The sequence below is a fragment of the Salvelinus sp. IW2-2015 genome, linkage group LG19 (genome assembly GCF_002910315.2).
Source record: "Salvelinus sp. IW2-2015 linkage group LG19, ASM291031v2, whole genome shotgun sequence".
NCBI lineage: Eukaryota > Metazoa > Chordata > Actinopteri > Salmoniformes > Salmonidae > Salvelinus > Salvelinus sp. IW2-2015.
The window spans coordinates 36474920-36495988 of record NC_036859.1 but is presented as its reverse complement, the minus strand read 5'-3'; the positions used below and the strand labels follow the sequence as shown (position 1 = coordinate 36495988).

At 43.4% G+C, this 21069-nt stretch overlaps 1 protein-coding gene across 1 annotated transcript in view; it reads left to right on the top strand.

The window, feature by feature from the left end:
• The first annotated feature begins 19123 nt into the window (after positions 1-19123).
• LOC111979703 (metabotropic glycine receptor-like) overlaps positions 19124-21069 on the top strand; it is a 148834-nt gene continuing 146888 nt past the window's right edge. The window contains 2 exon segments of the mRNA XM_070449019.1: positions 19124-19699; positions 19701-20593. Of these exon segments, the coding sequence (XP_070305120.1) occupies positions 19667-19699; positions 19701-20593 (926 nt within the window). The 5' untranslated portion in view covers positions 19124-19666.

Genomic DNA, 21069 nt, shown 5'->3' with positions numbered 1-21069 from the left:
TGTGTCGCATTGGTCAGCTCTGTAGAGTTTGTATTCACATCTAAATTAGTCTTCACAACTCAACCTATACCAACTAAACACAACAAAACCACAAGAACCCCTAGCCACCGCTCTGGTAACGTCGTATTAAATCGATACATAGGTGCGTTAACTCGGTTACAACGCGATACGCGTTTACCTGGTTAACCTGGGTAATTCCCCTACCCAGCGCCTAACTCTTCGAAAACACACACCTGTTATAGAAGGGACTAGGTACCCCAGTAACCCCCTAACCATCAAACTTGTTTACGCGTTACCTGGTTACTCGAGTTGGATAAATTAGTTACTTTTAATAAAGTTAACTAACAGGGTTAAAAATTAAAAATAACGGTATATTTAAAAACCTGTATAAGAGAACCAAGTGGGATTTCCTATAACAACTGGTAAATACGTATTTAAACCTGTATAGTGGGTAATACAACACTGTGTCAGATGGTAACTATTATAAAAACAATCAAACCCTGTATAGACACTGGGTATAGTACTATTTAACCTGTATAAGAACACTGGTAAATACTATTTGAAACTTGTATAGCCAACACTGGTAAACTACTAGATGTGGTTTAAAAACACCCTATGGTACGTAGCATTCCTACGGTAGGTTTCCCTAACTTGGTCTCCAAGACTGAGTTTTGTTAACAACACCTGTATAGGAACACCAGTGGTACTTACTACCTATTTAACCTGTAGGGACACTGTTTTAAACACCACACCTGTCTACTGGACAGGAATGGTTCAACTGTTAGACCACCAGCAGACTGACCTGGTCAAATACCTGGTGAGGTTTATATTACCTAAAAAAAAAAAGGTCTACCCCGTTACTGGTATATAGACACCCTGGTCCAAATAACACCTAAAACTGTTAAGACTCTGGGTTATGAGAACTTAGTAATTACCTGTTGCGTTGTTGTCAGGTGTATAGGAAGATGATGTGGTGAGTAGGACGAGGATTAACATATCATTGTTTGTAATAACAAAACACCTTGTTTATCATATCGAGCACGTATGGTTTAAACCTTGTATATGTACTAGGTCTTGGTATAGAACCAGGAGTCAAGGTATAATACACCAGTTCAAAACACTACGTATTTTAACCATGGGTATAGAATCACGTGTATGTAAAACTACTACACACTCTAGGTAAACTTGTAAACTAAGAGGCTCGGTGGTCTACAAGCAGAGAACATACTTCGGTGGCGTCAATACTCCTAACGGGTTGTGTTTAAAACTCCTGTATTAATACTACATATTCATAGGTAGGTTTACTAATTCATAAACCTGTACTAGAACACTGGTAATACTCAATTAGTTAAGGGATATAAAACCAACCTGTAAGAACAACAACTGGTAATTACTATTTTAAAAAAACCTGATAGAACATCACTGGTAATATAAACTTTATTTAAACCTGTATGGTGACACTGGTAAATCTATTGAAACCTGAATAGAACACTGGTAAAAACTATTTAAACCTGTATCGGGACAAACCTGGTACAGTTACTATTTAAACCTGTATAGAACACTGGTAAATACTCCCTTTAAAAACAAACCTGTATAAGGACCACGGTTTGGTGATGATGGTGGGCTTCAGCTAAATTATATTCTTTGAAGGTTATGCCTACGATATAAAGCTTGAGTAGATGATGTAGAGTAATAAGAATAGATAGGTACATGTAGCTTTAAATGTCGCAAAGCTCATTATCCTTAGCTACATACAGAACCACTCGATGCGGCGCACATACACACGCTCGCTTTATGTGGAACAGGTTGAGTCATTATATATCAAAGGAGCTTTGTTGATATGTAGTGACGATATTGGCGGATGGGTGCGGGTGACCGATAGAGTTACTTAGTGGTGGTGTCTGTCCGACATACATAGGTGCACAACTATCTATAATGTTAAACAGAGTCATCTCCTAGGTTGGTTAAACCGTATATATCTTGGGAATTTATCAACTTGGTTTGGTAGAACTCAACTCTTATACGTATTATTAATAAAAACTAGGATACCTGGTGATGAATCAATACATACACTGGTCATTACTGGGTTATAAAAAAAACCATTGATTAGAACTAAACAACTAGGCAAGTCTACTCATTAAACCGTCGTAATAGAACACTGGTCATATCACTCGTGACTTCTCAAGATAGGACTCTGTATAGTGACTGACTGGGTTAAAACTGAGTTTATGTTAGTAAAATAGCACCTAGTGGTTATGTACATGAAGGACTTCCACTGGTCCATAACGGTGGTTAATACTATTTGGTATAAAATAAAAATCACCCCGCCTGTAGTAATTACGACAACATTACACCGGTGCCGTGGTTAATTTATTATGTAAATACCTGTATAGAAAACTACCATTCCTAGATTAACCTTATACATTGGTCAATTACTATTTAAAAAACCTTGTAATAGAACACTGGTAAATATTATTAACCTGTATAGAGCACTGGTAATTACTATGTAAACCTGTATAGAACACTGGTAAATACTATTGAACCTGTATAGACACACTGGTAAACTATAATTTTAAACCTGTATAGACACTGGTAAATACTATTTTACACCCTTTTAGTAGAACACTGGTAAATACTATTTAAACCTGTATAGAAACACTGGTCATACTATTTAAACCCTGTATAGAACACTGGTAATAACTATTTAACCTGTATAGAACCTGGTAAATACTATTTGAAACCTGTATATGAAACCTGTATAGAACACTGGTAAATACTATTTAAACTGTATACGAACACTGTAAACACTGGTCTAAATACTACTCATTTAAAACAGACCTTTGCTATAAGAACACTGGTAATATACAATTTAAACCCGTATAGCACTGGGTAAGTTACTGTTAAACAGTACATGTACTAGACACTGGTTTAAAACAAAGATCACTGTTTAATAACTGGGTAATACTAACTAACATTTAACCTGTATAGAACCTGGTCAATACTATTTTAAACCTGTAAGAACACTGGAAATCACTATTAAAAACCTGTATATGACACTGTATAACCTGTAATAGGACAACACTGGTAAAAACTATTTAAACCTGTATAGAACACTGGTAAATACTATTTAAACCTGTATAGAACACTACTGGTCATACTATTTTAAACATGTTAAGAAACACTTTGTAATTAGCTATATAAACCTGTATAGACACTGATAAATACTATTTAAGACCTGTATAGAACATGGTAAACCTATATGCTAAACACTGTATAGAACACTGGTCATACTCATTTAAACCTGTATGAACACTGGTAATACTATTTAACTGTATAGAACACTGGTCAATACTATTTACTACATCATTAAAACTATGCAGAGAAAACAAATGTGTGTGTGTGTATAAAGCCTTTCGTGTGTGTGTGTGTGTGTGTTTGTGTGTGTGTGTGTGTGTGTGTGTGTGTGTGTGTGTGTGTGTGTGTGTGTGTGTGTGTGTGTGTGTGTGTGGTGTGTGTGTGTGTTGGTGTGTGTGTGTGTTGTGTGTGTGTGTGTGTGTGTGTGTGGAGGTAATCTGTCACAGCTGTGGAAGGGGTGGTTGTGATGTTGTTAGCATTTCCAAGTTCTCAGGAGGCCTTTTCTCCTTCAACAAACTGTGATTTTATACCTGTCTGTTACACTTTAGTCGCGCCGCTGCTCACGTCACTACTGCATCTCTTAACACTCCATCACATCCATCTGTGGGAAGACTGGCTGCTATTATTCAACTGACCTGTATTCTTCCACTCATCACTCCTCACAAATGACACATTTTTGAGTCATTTGATTGACAGTGAATATGAAAGGGATTCATTAAGAAAGGTGTTCCTGGAACATGTGGACCGATGAGCTTCGGTGTGTGTGTATGTTTTGTGTGTGTGTGTGTGTGGTGTGTGTGTGTGTGTGTGTGTGTTGTGTGTGTGTGGTGTGTGGTGTGTGGTGTGGGTGTGTGTGTGTGTGTGTGTGTGTGTGTGTGTGTGGTGTGTGTGTGTGTGTGTGTGTGTGTGTGTGTGTGTGTGTGAGTGTGTGTTTGTGAGCTTCAGTGTGTGTATATGTATGTTTGTGTGTGTATAACTGTAGATACTGTATAACTGTAGTGAAGACTAGGTTGTTATTGAGGGCCTAATACGATACTGTATAACTGTAGTGATGACTAGGTTGTTATTGAGGGCCTAATAAGATACTGTATAACTGTAGTGAAGACTAGGTTGTTATTGAGGGCCTAATACGATACTGTATAACTGTAGTGAAGACTACATTATGTACCTGAACATCTACTCTGTGAAAGTGGAGCCTCAATTTAGTCCGGTAGGGGAGGTAGTGGGACAGTGGGTACCGTCTAATCCACCAATGACTCTGGGAAATTCTACAAAATAATTTCCATTGAGGCTATAAACATTTGACAATGGATACCACTGTTGATTTGTATAGGTTGGGGTAAGTTTACCTGCAATGCCATAAAACCCCTCTGATGGTTTGGACAGGCAAGTGGCCAGGGAATACGATGAACACATTCAGCAGTCGCTTTAAAGCAAGGTACACCTTGGGGGATAGCGTGACAGACAGATGGTGTTCTTGCTAAGGTTTTCTGCATCTCTGATGGTGTGGAGGAATTTTCCACTTGCGAAGAAGAACAAAGCAAGGCAAAACAAGAAAATTATCAGAAAATGTCAGTACCAGTCAAAAGTTTAGATGCACCTACTCATTCAAGGGTTTTTCTTGATTTTTTAACTATTTTCTACATTGTAGAGTAATAGTGAAGACAACAAAACTATGAAATAACACATATTGAATCATGTAGTAACCAAAAAAGTGTTAAACATTTTTTTTATTTTAGATTCTTCAAAGTAGCCACCCTTTGCCTTGATGACAGCTTTGCACACTCTTGGTATTCTCTCAACCAGCTTCATGAGGAATGCTTTTCTGTAATGATGGGGGGGGGGGTGAGTCGGAAGCAGGTGAAACGTTTTAATAAAACAACAAAACCAAGAACACGACACTAACATAAGGCAGTACGCCGATACACAAGAACAATACCAACTGGTGAGTGAACCTGGGAGAGTGACATATAAAGGGGAGGAAATTAAGGTAATGGAGTCCAGGTGTGAATCATTATTTTATTTTATTTTTTATTTCACCTTATTTAAACCAGGTAGGCTAGTTGAGAACAAGTTCTCATTTTGCACCTGCGACCTGGCCAAGATAAAGCATAGCAGTGTGAACAGACACAACAACAGAGTTAACACATGGAGGTAAACAATAAACAAGTCAGTAACATGGTAGAAAAAAAGAAGGAATCTATATACAATGTGTGCAAAAGGCATGGGAGGTAGGCAATCAATCGAATAATTACAATTTAGCAGATTAACACTGGAGTGATGAATCATCCAGATGATTCATGTGCAAGTAGAGATACTGGTGTGCAAAAAGAGCAGAAAAGTAAATAAATAAAAGCAGTACTGGGGTGTGAGGTAGGTAAATTGGGTGGGCTATAACCCGATGGACTATGTACAGCTGCACGATCGGTTAGCTGCTCGGATAGCAGTGTTTAAAGTTGTTGAGGGAGATAAAAGTCTCCAACTTCAGAGATTTTTGCAATTCGTTCCAGTCGCAGGCAGCAGAGAACTGGAAGGAAAGGCGTCCAAATGAGGTTTTGGCTTTAGGGATGATCAGTGAGATACACCTGCTGGAGCGCGTGCTACGGGTGGGTGTAGCCATCGTGACCAGTGAACTGAGATAAGGCGGCACTTTACCTAGCATAGCCTTGTAGATGACCTGGAGCCAGTGGGTCTGACGACGAACATGTAGCGAGGGCCAGCCGACTAGGGCATACAGGTCGCAGTGGTGGGTCGTATAAGGTGCTTTAGTAACAAAACGTGATGATCATAATGAATACCGGTCTTGGTATTCATCATGAATACCAGGACCGGTGGTTAGTATTCTGGCGACGTCATACGCCGGTGGGGAGGAGCAGGAGTAGACGTGACATTTTCCAACAGTCTTGAAGGAGTTCCAACATATGCTGTGCATTTGTTGGCTACTTTTCCTTCACTCTGCGGTCCAACTCATCCCAAACCATCTCATTTGGGCTGAGGTCGGGTGATTGTGGAGGCCAGGTCATCTGATGCAGCACTCCATTACTCTCCTTCTTGGTCAAATAGCCCTTTCACAGCCTGGAGGTGTGTTGGGTCATTGTTCTGTTGAAAAACAAATGATAGTCCCACTAAGCACAAACCAGATGGGATGGTGTACACTGCAGAATGCTGTGGTAGCCATGCTGGTTAAGTGTGCCTTGAATTCTAAATAAATCACAGACAGTATCACTAGCAAAGCACCATCACACCTCCTCCTCCGTGCGTCATGGTGGGAACTACACATGCGGAGATCATCCGTTCACCTACTCTGCGTCTCACAAAGACACGGCGGTTGGAAGCAAAAATCTCAAATTCTGACTCATCAGACCCAAAAGGACAGATTTCCACCGTTCTAATGTCCATTGCTCGTGTTTCTTGGCCCAAGCAAGTCTCTTCTTCTGATTGGTGTCCTTTAGTAGTGGTTTCATAGTTTTGATGTCTTCACTATTGTGTCCAAACGTTTGACTGGTACATTATACATATACATTTTCAGGAAGAACAAATGCTTTCAGTGTAAACTTAAATGACTGAAACCATACATAAAGTAGGTAGAAAGATAATGGACCTATATATATATATATATATATACTGTTTGCATATATATAAACTTCCGACTTCAACTGTATATATATATATATACAGTTGAAGTCGGAAGTTTACATACACTTAGGTTGGAGTCATTAAAACTCGTTTTTCAACCAATCCACAAATTACTTGTTAACAAACTATAGTTTTGGCAAGTCGGTTAGGACATCTACTTTGTGCATGACACTTTGTCATTTTTCCAACAACTGTTTACAGACAGATTATTTCACTTATAACTCAATGTATCACAATTCCAGTGGGTCAGAAGTTTACATACATACACTGTGCCTTTTAACAGCTTGGGAAATTCCAGAAAATTATGTCATGGCTTTAGAACCTTCGGATAGGCTAATCGACATCATTTAAGTCAATTGGAGGTGTACCTGTGGATGTATTTCAAGGCCTACCTTCAAACTCAGTGCCACTTTGCTTGACATCATGGGACAATCAAAAGAAATCAGCCAAGACCTCAGAAAAAATTGTAGACCTCCACATGTCTGGTTCATCCTTGGGAGTAATTTCCAAACGCCTGAAGGTACCACGTTCATCTGTACAAACAATAGTATGCAAGTATTAACACCATGGCCGTCATACCGCTCAGGAAGGAGACGCGTTCTGTCTCCTAGAGATGAACGTACTTCTGTGCAAAAAGTGAAAATCAATCCCAGAACAACAGCAAAGGACCTTGTGAAGATGCTGGAGGAAACAGGTACAAAAGTATATATATCCACAGTAAAATTAGTCCTATATCGACATAACCTGAAAGGCCGCTCAGCAAGGAAGAAGCCACTGCTCCAAAACTTCCATAAAAAAGCCAGACTACCATTTGCAACTGCACATGGGGACAAAGATCGTACTTTTTGGAGAAATGCCCTCTGGTCTGATGAAACAAAAATAGAACTGTTTGGCCAAAATGACCATCATTATATTTGGAGGAAAAAGGGGGACGCTTGCAAGCCGAAAAGGGGGAGGCTTGCAAGCCACGAGGGTGGCAGCATCATGTTGTGAGGGTGCTTTGCTGCAGGAGGGACTGGTGCACTTCCCAAAATAGATGGCATCATGAGGGAGAAAAATTATGTGGATATATTGAAACAACATCTCAAGACATCAGTCAGGAAGTTAAAGCTTGGTCACAAATGGGTCTTCCAAATGGACAATGACCCCAAGCAACCTTCCAACGTTGTGGCAAAATGGCTTAAGGACAACAAAGTCAAGGTATTTGTCAGGTTTTGGCCAGGACTGTTCTGGTTTTTTGTCACTAGATGTCCCCATTGCACCTTTTTTGTACCTTTTGTTTTTCCCTTGCTCTAATTATTGTTTGCACCTGTATGTCGTTCCCTTGTTAGTATTTAATCCCTGTGTGTTCCTCAGTTCCTTGCTCAGTGTTTGTATGTTAGCACCCAGCCCCAGCCCAAGCCTTGTTGTGAACATATATTTTTCTCTTGTTGGATTTTCCAGAGGTTCTCTGGTTTTGTTCTTTTGTATTTTGTATTAGTCTTTTGAGGTTTGTTTTTCCCTTGCTGTTTTACCCACTTGTGATTTTCTTTGTATTTTGTAAGATATATCATTTTTTATTAAACCACCATCTCTAGTACTGCTGTGTCTGCCTCATCTTCTGGGTTCTGCCGATTTAGTGACTGTTTCTCGCACCGGGTCCTGACAGAAACACGAGCCATTAAAATGAACCAGAGGCAGCCAGTACCAGGACTTTTTTCCCTGGCTGTCCCACCACGAGGGGACTGTCCAACGTCACGAAGCTGCTCTGGTTCAGCGAAGAGGCCATTAATGGCTGGACATTTCCTCAACTTCTGTTGGAGATTGATAACTTCCATAAAGCTAGATTTCTGATCAACTTTCTCCTGCAACCGCTTCTTGCTCCAGTTCATCAGATTCAAGTGCCGTGGCAGTTAACCCCCTGGCTGAACCTCCGTCTGCCGGGCCTCCCAACGGTTCTCAGGATCCGAGTGGTTGTAAGGGTTTTTTCACCCATGTTCTCTCTCCTTCGAGCTGCAACCCTCGTCATTTCCCACCGACGTTCCAAGATTAGCATATATCATCACCCTGCTGTCGGAAAAACGCTAGCCTGGGCTACTGCTGTGTGGGATGCCCAAAGTCCCTGCTGTGCCAGCTACTCTACCTTTGCTGAAGAATTCAAGCGAGTGTTTCAAGGTCCTACCAGCGGTCGCTGACTCAGCCAAACAGCTCCCTGAGCTCTCCGCCAAGGTCGGCGCAGCGTGACGGACTATGCCATCCAGTTCCGCACGGGTGCAGCAGCGAGTGGCTGGAATGACGAGGCGCTCACAGTGTGCTTTTTGAAGGGTCTTTCGACACCCTCAAGCCATGAACTGGCCATTCGGGAACCACGCGGACAACCTCGAGTCCTGATCAAGTTGGCTTCACGCATTAGACCAGCGTGCTGAGAGAGAGAGAGCTTCAACCGTAATCTCTCACCCTAGCTCCTATCGTCCCAGCTCCGAGTCTTCCACCTTTATCCCCGCTGACTCCACCGGAACCATGCAGGTTGGACGCATCTCCCAGGCTGAGAGAGACCCGCGGATGAGGGAGCGATGGCTGTCTATATTGCGGCAAACCGGGCCATTTCCTCTCCACGTGTCCCGGGCTCCAGGGAAAACGCACTCTCCTCCGTGCAGGCCTGGGAGGACGGTAACGGAAACATAACCTCCTCTCATCCATCCAACTCCCGCCTGCTCATTCCAGTTACCCTTCTCTGGGACAACCACGAGCTTCCCCTTCAAGCTTGGTAGACTCTGGAGCCGCAGGTACTTCATGGATGGTGTCTGGGCGAAGGAGAATGGCGTTCCCTCTGAACCTCTAAGTGACCCATAAGGGTTACTACGTTGGATGGAAGCCCTTTGGGATCTGGATTGTCACTCGTGTCACTACCCCCTTGCGTCTTTCAGTTTCCCAACACCAGGAAGTGATGAACTTTCATCTGACCTCGTGTTCCGAGTTCCCTCTCGTCCTTGGATACCCCTGGCTTCACAGCTATACCCTACATCGCTGGTCTGTGGGCACTATCAAGCAGTGGGTCCTCACGTGCAAGCCACTTGTACTCTTCCCAAGTTCCCCGAGTTCCCTCCCGAGTCTCTAGAACCCATCGACCTGTCCCGAGTTCCCGAGTGTTACCATGACCTCAAACTGGTATTTAGCAAACAGAGGGCCACCAAACTACCACCCCATAGACCTTACGATTGCCCCATCGACCTATTTCCGGGCACCTGCCCCAGGGGTCGGATTCTTTCCCTATCTCCTCCCGAACGAGCTGCTATGGATACTCCATACAAGGAACGCTCTGGCAGGCCCTCATGCGTCCATCCACCTCGCCGCGGGAGCAGGGTTTTTCTTTGTGGCCAAAAAAGACGGGGGATTACGTCCTTGCATCGACTACCGGGGACTTATGCCATACCCGTCGTAACCGCTCCCGCTACCCCTTATGGCCACAGCCTTTGAGCTGCTCCAGGAAGCAGTGGTCTTCACTAAGCTTGACCTGGCGCACACATACCATCTTGTGCGGATCAAACCGGGTGACGAGTGGAAGACCGCTTTCAACACGCCTACTGGTCACTACGAATACTTGGTGATGCCTTCGGCCTGACCAACGCCCCGGCTGTGTTCCAAGCGCTCAATAAACGATGTGCTTAGGGATATGCTTAACATTTTCGTGTTTGTTTACTTGGATGACATCCTCATCTTTTCGAGCTCCCTTCAGCAACACACTAAGCCATGTCAGACAAGTGCTCAAACGCTTCCTAGACAGCCATTTGTACGTTAAGCGGAAAAGTGTGAATTCCATTCCTCTCGAGTACAGTTCCTGGGATTTGTAGTGGAACCCGGTCGAGTCCAGATGGACCCAAGAAGGTAGGGGCGGTAGCAGATTGGCCCACCCCCAAGTCCGTTAAGGAAGTTTCAGCGTTTCCTGGGCTTCACTAACTTCTACCGCAAGTTCATCAAGAACTTCAGCTCGGTGGCAGCCCTCTCTCAGCTTTAACCAAGGTGGAACAAAGGTTTCTGTGGGGAAGAGAAGCTGAGACGGCTTCCAAGGGCTCAAGCAGCGCATCCTCTCTGCTCCCATCCTGACACTACGACGGCGGATGAAACTTTTGTGGTGGAGGTAGACGCATCAGAGGTTGGTGTTGGACGTGTCCTGTCTCAGAGGGTGAAAGACAAGGGCTTCATCCTTGCGCCGCCTTCTCTCACCGGCTTACCCCGGCCGGAGAGTTACGATGTGGGGGATCGTGACTCCTAGCGGTTAAGATGGCATTGAAGGAATGGAGACACTGGCTCGAGGGGGCTTCTCAACCGTTTCAAGTGCTTTCGGACCACAAAAATCTGGAGTATATCCAGCAGGCGAAGCGGTTGAACTCCAGACAAGCTCGATGGTCTCTTTTCTTCAGCCGATTCCAGTTTATTCCATCCTATAGACCCGGGTCGAAGAATCTCAAACCGGATGCCTTGTCCCGAGTCTACTCTCCTGCCATTCGAGAAGATACTGACATGACTGTTCTTCCTGCCGCTAAGATCGTGGCTCGATTCTCGTGGCAAGTGAGGATAGCCGTGAAACAAGCTCAAGCCATCGAACCGGCCCTGGAGGAGGTCCTGCTAATCGGTTGTTTGTTCCAAGGCAGCAAGGTCCCAAAGTCCTTCTGTGGGGGCACTCCTCTCGCCTCACCTGTCACCCGGGCGTGGTCGCACCTTGGAGTTCATCCAGCGTAAGTTCTGGTGGCCCACACTAAAGAAGACGTTGCACATTTCGTCAAGGCCTGTTCGCGTGTGCTGCCAGGGCAAATCTTCTCACCTCCGCCCTCAAGGACTCCTTCACCCTTTATCTATTCCCCACCGACCCTGGTCCCATATCTCGCTGGACTTTATTACTGGCCTTCCTCCGTCCCATGGTAATACTACGATCCTAGTCATCATCGACAGGTTTTCTAAGGCGGCCAGGTTTGTTCCTTGACCAAATTACCTTCTGCCAAGGAAACAGCTGAGTTGGTGATTAACCATGTGTTCCGAGTCTTTGCATCCCGCAAGATATGGTTTCCGACAGAGGTCCCCAGTTCGCCTCAAGGTTTTGGAGGCCTTCTGCCAACTCATAGGGGCACGGCCAGTTATCTTCAGGGTACCATCCGGAGTCCAATGGCCAACCTGAGAGGATGAATCAGGAGCTGGAAACCACCCTCAGATGTATGGTTTCCAACCCCATCTCACATGGTCATCCTTCATTGTTTGGGCCGAGTACCGCACAACACCTTGTGCTCCTCCTCCACTGGTATATCCCCGCACGAGTGTCAGTTTTGGCTATGCTCCTCTATTGTTCCCGGACCAGGAGGCAGAAGTCAGAGTGCCTTCAGAGAGTCCCAGAGATTCATCGGACTTTTAAGATTGCCAGGAGAGTCAATCCCGTTACTTTTTCGCCTGCACTTACCCAGATCCCTTAAAATCAATCCCACATTTCACATTTCTTTATTAAAACCTGTTGTTTTTTCTTCCCTTATTCCGGCAGGCAGACCTCCCCTCCCGCCCCGTGTCATCGGAGGCCAGTCGCCTTACACCGTCCACCGAATACTGGACTCCCGCCGGGTGCAGCGGTCCTGGCAGTATCTGGTGGACTGGGAAGGCTCACGGTCCCGAGGAGCGCTCCTGGTTTCCTGCCAAGGACATACTGGACCCTGACTCATTCGTCAGTTCAGGGCCCTCCACCTGAAGAAGCCTGGTAGGAACGTCAGGAGCCGTTCTAGGAGGGGATTCTGTCAGGTTTTGGCCAGGACTGTTCTGTTTTTTTGTCACTAGATGTCCCCATTGCCCCTTTTTGTACCTTTTGTTTTTCCCTTGCTCTAATTATTGTTTGCACCTGTATGTCGTTCCCTTGTTAGTATTTAATCCCTGTTGTGTCCTCAGTTCCTTGCTCAGTGTTTGTATGTTAGCACCCAGCCCAGCCCAAGCCTTGTTGTGAACTATAATTTTTTCTCTTGTTGGATTTTCCAGAGGTTCTCTGGTTTTGTTCTTTTGTATTTGTATTAGTCTTTTGAGGTTTTTTTCCCTTGCTGTTTTTACCCTTTGTGGATTTTCTTTGTATTTTGTAAGATATCAATTTTTTTTAAACCACCATCTCTAGTACTGCTGTGTCTGCCTCATCTTCTGGTTCTGCCGATTTAGTGACTGTTTCTCGCACGGGTCCTGACAGTATGGAGTGGCCATCACAAAGCCCTGACCAAATCCCATTGAAACATTTGTGGGCAGAACTGAAAAGTGTGTGCGAACAAGGAGCGCTACAAACCCAACTTATTGTGGGAAGCTTGTGGAAGGCTACCCAAAATGTTTTACCCAAGTTAAACAATTTAAAGGCAATGCTACAAAATACTAATTGAGTGTGTGTAAACTTCTGACCCACTCGGAATGTGATGAAAGAAATAAAAGCTGAAATAAATCATTCTCTCTACTATTATTCTGACATTTAACATTCTTAAAATAATGTGGTGATCCTAACTGGCCTAAAACAGGGAATTTTTACTGGGATTAAATGTCAGGAATTGTGCAAAAACCGAGTTTAAATGTATTTGGCTAAGGTATATGTAATCTTCCGACTTCAACTGTATATTTTTATAATAGAAAATTTGGAAACTATCTAGCTTCTAATTGGCTCATTCATCCCCTGTAACTATTTCCCAGGTCGTTGCTGTAAATGAGAATATTTTCTCAGTCAATTTACCTGGTAAAATAAGGGTAAAATAAATAAATAACAATCACCAAAATAAAAGCTTGGCAGGGAGATTAGAACATTCCAGAAACAATGAATTTAGCAGTATTGATTTTGTTATTATGTTTGAGCATTAAAACACAGCATTAGCCATGGCAAAATGCATAGAATTTGCTTTAAACTGCAACCTTTTGTCTCAGTTTAAAAAATATATATATTTAGTCTCAGTTTTAAATCGAATTTCCTGCAATTCTATGCATTTTGCTATGTAGAATCGCATGAAATTAGCTTTAAAACCGCAACATTTTCTCTCGGCTCCACGGCAAAATGTGTAGAATTTCAGGAAATTAGCTTTCAAACTGCAAAAATGTCTATCCATGGAGAAAATTGTGAAATTGTCTTAAAAACGCAAATATTCTGCTTCGCTGACAGCCCGACCGGGCCCATGCCACACCCCAGGCCATGTTCACCACCTAAGCCCCCTTTTGATCAAGAAAAAACCTGAATATAGAATCATATTCATTCATTCATAATCATCTAATACATTAAATTAGCATCTGCTTGATTCCTTGATAGCGTATGACTCAAGTAAAAATGAATTGGGATGTGCCTCCTCTTAAAACGACATGTACAATCTCAATTAGATTAATGAATGTAAATAAAATATACATTATTATGAAGTAAATGTTCAGAAGTCCTACAGAACAATGCTCCAATACTGATCAAAACTCCTCTTGCTCTCTTGTCTAAATAACAGATGGAAAGGTTTGTTGATACCCTCTATAGACATGTCTGTCAGTAAATAACCGATGGAAAGGTTTGTTGATACCCTCTATAGACATGTCCTGTCATGTAAATAACGATGGAAAAGGTTTGTTGATACCTCTATAGACATGTCTGTCAGTAAATACAGTGGAAAGGTTTGTTGATAACCCTCTATAACATGTCTGTCAGTAAATAACAGATGGAAAGGTTTGTTGATACCTCTATAGACATGTCTGTCAGTAAATAACAGATGGAAAGGTTTGTTGATACCCTCTATAGACATGTCTGTCAGTAAATAAAGATGGAAAGGTTTGTTGATACCCTCTATAGACATGTCTGTCAGTAAATAACAGATGGAAAGGTTTGTTGATACCCTTTAACATGTCTGTCAGTAAAAACAGATGGAAAGGTTTGTTTGAATACCCTCTATAGACATGTCTGTCAGTAAATAACAGATGGAAAGGTTTGTTGATACCCTCTATAGACATGTCTGAGTAAATAACAGATGGAAAGGTTTGTTGATACCTCTATAGACATGTCTGTCAGTAAAACAGATGGAAAGGTTTGTTTGATACCCTCTATAACATGTCTGTCAGTAAATAACAGATGGAAAGGTTTGTTGAACCCTCTATAGACATGTCTGTCAGTAAATAACAGATGGAAGGTTTTGTTGATACCCTCTATAAGACATGTCTGTCAGTAATACAGATGGAAAGGTTTGTTGATACCTCTATAGACATGTCTGTCAGTAAATAACAGATGGAGAAGGTTGTGTTGCATACCTCTAATACGACATGTCTGTCAGTAAATAACAGATGGAAAGGTTTTGTTGATACCCTCTATAGACATGTCTGTCGTAAATAACAGATGGAAAGGTTGTTGAGTACCCTCTATAGACATGTCTGTCAGTAAATAACAGATGGAAAGGTTTGTTGATACCCTCTATAGACATGTCTGTCAGTAAATAACATCGGCACACACACTTCCCAGCTCTTTTAATGAATCCCCTGCAGTTGGACTGGACATAGTGATTGATCACTGTTGGGGGCCTGCTTTGACCGTACCCACCAAAATGAATGTTTGAGAATGTTTACCACATTACTTTGAATTTATGTTCCTGGCTATCTGTGTATGTCCCTTCCTACTTCACAAATGTGATATACAGTACTTGTGTATTTTGGTCAACTGGACTGTTGATAAAATAAAATATATATGCATATATATGCGCTAGATAAAAAATATTCCTAATAAGTAGACCATCTAGACCAGGGATCATCAACTAGATTCAGCCGCAGATCAAATGTTTCTTGAGCGGATGGTCAAGGGGTGTCACGACTTCAACCGAGGCAGGCTCTCCTTCCCGTTCGGGTGGCGCTCGGCGGTCGTCGTCACCGGCCTACTAGCTGCCACTGACTCTTTTTCCTCCCCCTCCTTATGTGTTTATTTGTATCACCTGGTTTGAGGTAATTGGTAATTAGTGTGGCTTTATTAGTCAGCCAGCCTGTATGCTTCTTTGTGCGGGATTGTTCGTCTGTAGCTGTGGATTTCGGGAGTGGTTTATTGTATTGTGTACTGGGTTTGTCTCCCGTGTTTGTAGACAGGTGTTTATGACACCCAGTAAGTCCGTGTTGGACATTTTGGTTTGCCGGTTGGGCATTAAATATCACCGTATTGAAGCTCTGCTGTTCCTGCGTCTGATTTCTCACCCCCCGACACCCAGGTCATTACAAGGGGGCTGGAACATACAGGGCCTTCGGAAAGTATTCATACCCCTTTACTTTTTCCACTTTGTTACGTTACAGCCTTATTCTAAAATGTATTGAATAAAAACAATCCTCTACACACAATTCCCCATAATGACATCACAATTCCCCATAATGACATCACAATTCCCCATAACGACATCACAATTCCCCATAATGACATCACAATTCCCCATAATGACATCACAATTCCCCATAATGACAAAGCGAAAACACATTTTTGCAAATGTATTAAAAATAAAAAACTGAAATACCTTATTTACATAAGCAATAAGACCCGTTGCTATGAGTCTCGAAATTGAGCTCAAGTAAATCCTGGTTCCATTGATCATCCTTGAGATGTTTCTACAACTTGATTGGAGACCACCTGTGGTAAATTCAATTGATTGGACATGATTTGGAAAGGCCCACACCTGTCTACATAAGATCCCACAGTTGTCAGTGCATGACAGAGCAAAAACTAAGCCATGAGGTCATAGGAATTTTCCGTAGAGCCCCAAGACAGGATTGTGTCAAGGCACAAAATATTTATGCAGCATTGAAGGTCCCCAAGAACACAGTGGCCTCCATCATTCTTAAATGGAAGAAGTTTGGAACCACCACTACTCTTCCTAGAGCTGGCCGCCCGGCCAAACTGAGCAATCGGGGAAGAAGGGCCTTTGTCAGGGGGGTGACCAAGAACCCGATGGTCACTCTGACAGAGCTCTAGAGTTCCCCTGTGGAGATGGGAGAACCTTCCAGAAGGACAACCATCTCTGCAGCACCCCACCAACCAGGCCTCTATGGTAGAGTGGCCAGACGGAAGCCACATCTCAGGAAAAGGCACATGACAGCCCGCTTGGAGTTTGCCAAAAGGCACCTAAAGACTCTCAGACCACGAGAAACAAGATTCTCTGGTCTGATGAAACCAATATTCAACTCTTTGGCCTGAATGTCAAGCATCACGTCTGGAGGAAACCTGGCACCATCCCTACGGTGAAGCATGGTGGTGGCAGCGTCATGCTGTGGGGATGTTTTTCAGAAAGCGGCAGGGACTGGGAGACTAGTCAGGCTCGAGGCAAAGATGAACAGAGCAAAGTACAGAGAGATCCTTGATGAAAACCTGCTCCAGAGCAATCAAGTGATCGGGGCATATTTCCACTACTGAAAAGACTGACTTACTGAAGCTGTTTAAAACTGCTTTTGAAATGGTGTTTGACTTGAACATTTCAATGACATATTTTAATTACATTCAAACTTTGTTGAAAATGACCTTTTGTAGAATACAGGTCAGAGGCAGGTAGCTCCAGTAAGTCCTGTTCTTTCCAATGTTATTTATATCATAAAAGGGAGTGTCTCTTTAGTCTGGTGGTTTAGGGCTGAGGTTTGTCTTTCTTATTCTTTGACATCAACATTGCAAAAGTATGTATTATGATTTATGAACATAGAACAGATATTAATTGTATACATAATGTAAAGATCCCATCTTCAGAGTTGCTCAGTGTATAATCAGGAGCACCCACTCCTTGGAGCGTAGGATTGCCTCACACTGCGTTGTGTAACTCACCCCAAATACTGCAGACCTAGCTGCCGCAATTACTTCTTCTAAAAACCAGCCGTGTCACAATCAGATGAAATCTGTTGTTTTGGGGGGGGGATCTAAAGAATCCTTTGGGAACATAGAGTCCCAAATGGAACCCTATTCCCTATATAGTGCATCCCTATGGGTTAGGGGGGGGGGGGGGTCAAAAGAAGTGCACTTTGTAGGGAATAGGGTGCCATTTGGGACGCAAGCCTGAGAGTGAAGGTGAACGCTTTACTAGTAGCGCTGCTACTGCTGCTGTCAGGAAGGCCCCAGTCGTAAGGCATGTAGAAGATGTACAAGACGGCCATGAAATATTCATCAGGCCATAAGAGGTTGTAGTGCTTACAGGAGAGGAAGATTAAATGGAGGGGGATGCTTGTATGCACTGGGAAATACTCTGTATAGAAATGGAATGAATAGATATGATATCACTAGGGTACAGCATGGCTACAGTAATCTGTGATTATAGGAGGATTTGGATAAAGGTGTAGGTGGTGAGAAACAAGAACGCTGACTTGTAGTCTGTACTGCAGTCAGCAGCATAGAAATGGAATGAATAGAACATAGAAACAAACAATCCAGACAAATTGGATGCTTTCTTTCAACAGTAATCTAAAATGATTACTGAAGTGATTCATTTTCAGTCCTTTGAAGATTTTTCTTTGCTCTGTGCTAATCATAACCAATTACCTTTATTAGTACATTGTTATGCATTTCACTATGTTCTCCATTCTCTCTATCTCGGAACAGTGCATTTGGGGCCTTTACGGTCGTAACCTCTGTCACCATGGTAACAGCACGTAACCCCAGGTGGCAGGCAGCTCTCCTGGAACTGGCTCTTGATAAAGCCCACAACACAACGAGGCACAGCTGTATTTAGAAACACAGGCACACCCGTAGGGTACAGAGAAAGCATGACACTATAACATTTCAGTCATTTAGCAGACGCTGTCATCCAGACCGATTTACAGAAGTGAACGCATACATCTTCATACTAGTGGCCGTGGGAATAGAACCCACAACCCTGGTGTTGCGTGCGCCATGCTCTACCAAATGAGCTACACGCTCATGCATTTTTCTCATTATTAACTAAAGATATGGGCTATGTTAAAACTGTGGGACATTAGACTACTGGACAGTGACCATGGCAAATACAAAAATAATAGGGATTATTCCATCACCTACAAAAGCCCAATTAAAACCCTGCACGTTTCACTTTAGCAGTCATGCATAAATCCGTCACGGTTCTTTCCCCTCCTCACGCGCTACTTTCAGGACCGGACAGCTCCCGGCAGCTCGCTCCACCCATATTATCCCACCTCTCAAAGACGATTGGCAGCAATAGCAGTCACACACGCCTGTCTACGGCTGCATTCACACAGGCAGCCCAAGTCTGATATTTTTTTACATTTACATTTAAGTCATTTAGCAGACGCTCTTATCCAGAGCGACTTACAAATTGGAAAGTTCATACATATTCATCCTGGTCCCCCCGTGGGGAATGAACCCACAACCCTGGCGTTGCAAGCGCCATGCTCTACCAACTGAGCCACACGGGACCCCATCTAATTGGTATTTTGACCAATTACATCAGAAATTTTCACAGCAGATCTTTTTCAGAGCTGATCTGATTGGTCAAATTACCAATTAGTGGGAAAAATATCAGAATTGGGCTGCCTGTCTAAACGAAGCCAAAGACACCTCACCTATGCGATATTGGGAGGGATGGGATTTTGAAAGCAATTTGCTCCAGCCTCCCCTCTGTTTTCACTCTAATTCTACAGCCTGCACTAGGAGGGTTGATACTGGCGGCTTGAGTGTTAACTCGCCCATGTAAAGCGACCACCGGAGCTCACCGCTGCAATAACTAAACCTGTCTTGGCAGTAAGAGGATTGGCTGACGCTCGGTTGCAGAGCGTGAACGGCTGTTGAGGAAGCGTCTCTCTATCAAAGACGAGCATGTGAGCAAGTAGCCTACAGCTTTTGATAGTATCGTTTAATGGCACCTTACGGTATTGAATTGGGATCATACTAATTCATCTCCTAGTAGGTGTCCATTAGGCTATCAATTTAGTCACTGCGCGCAAGTGGTTGGTTTCGGTTATGCTCAATGGAGAGCAAACTGATTCTTCACTCTTTCGGTAAAAGCAGTCACGGTATGGCTTTTTTTCTTATTCACCTGCTTCTGCAAATGGGATTCGTTTTCGGATCTAATTATGGGTATGTGGAATGGTCGGATAACGATAAAGACGCTGAAATACGATCGAAGAACCCCACTATGTACAGCACTCAAAATATCAACAAGGAATCGATGCACCATCCAACTTATTACCCAGGACCCTTCACGGAGCGCACCATTGTGGCGCACAAAATCGAAGAGGACCTGCCTAGGGTGGTAACAGCTTTCCTGCACACGGGAGACTCGTCGGCTCTTGAACAAGTCAACTGTTCTAGGAGGTATGAGTTGAGTAGCCTCCGCGGTGGAACCAATGTGGCCTCATACTATTTTCTCCATAGCGTGCTGGACACCATGGCGCACGCAACCAACTTTCTGAACATGATTTTACAAGCCAACAGGTCAAGAGAGCACAGCCTTCGGAGGGATATTCATTGGTACCACGCACTGGTTCGGAGTATTCTCGAGGGGGACCCCAAAATTCACAGGGCAGTGGTTACATTCCATACTGATGCTCCGACGCCGGGTCCCCATCTTTTCCTTCAAGCGACAAGAACTGAAGGGGAAGTGGTTCTCCAGGACCTTTCCAACTCCGCTCACCACCATCTCAAGAACAGGAGCCCGGATTCTGAGTGGTTTAACGAGTTCAGGGACCGAAAAAAAACGTACATGCAGAGAAGGGCGTCGAGCCGAGACCCTGTAGCCACTCAAAATGGCTACATTCTCGACAAAAGTCAAATCAAGTGGTCTGCGCCTTACCTGGAATGCGAGCATGGGAATTTCGTACCGCACTGGCTACTCACCTTGTCTGCAGGGTTCTATGGGCTGAAGACAAATTCCGCGCCCGAGTTCAGGTGAGTAGCCTATAGACTAAGGGACCTGGCTGTGACTCATGACTGTTTGTTTGAAAGGAACACTTTTGGTTTACATTTGACACGTTTATCAATCAAACATGTTATTGTAGACCTGTCTCAGTTGTTGAAGTCCTGACAGTGCGCTTCCCGCGCTTTGAATCAGGCCATGTGCATGGAAAAGGGCCCAAATAAATCCCGTCAACACAAACAGTAGGATAAAGCTGCTTCGCCACAGCAAAGTTGTGTAGTTTACCGTACTGTATTTTGATCTACATAAGTGACTTTAGAGCTATCCTCTATTCGGATGCGTATGGATAGTTTCCACAGACCTAGCTGTCTAAACTCACCTCCATTGTGAAGGAAGTTTCTGATGAACTTCACCAACGGAGAAGAGCAGAGACCAGACTTTGAGGAATTCAGCTCTGACTACATCGATTCGCACAAGGTCAATACTTTATTATGAAATGTTTACCTTG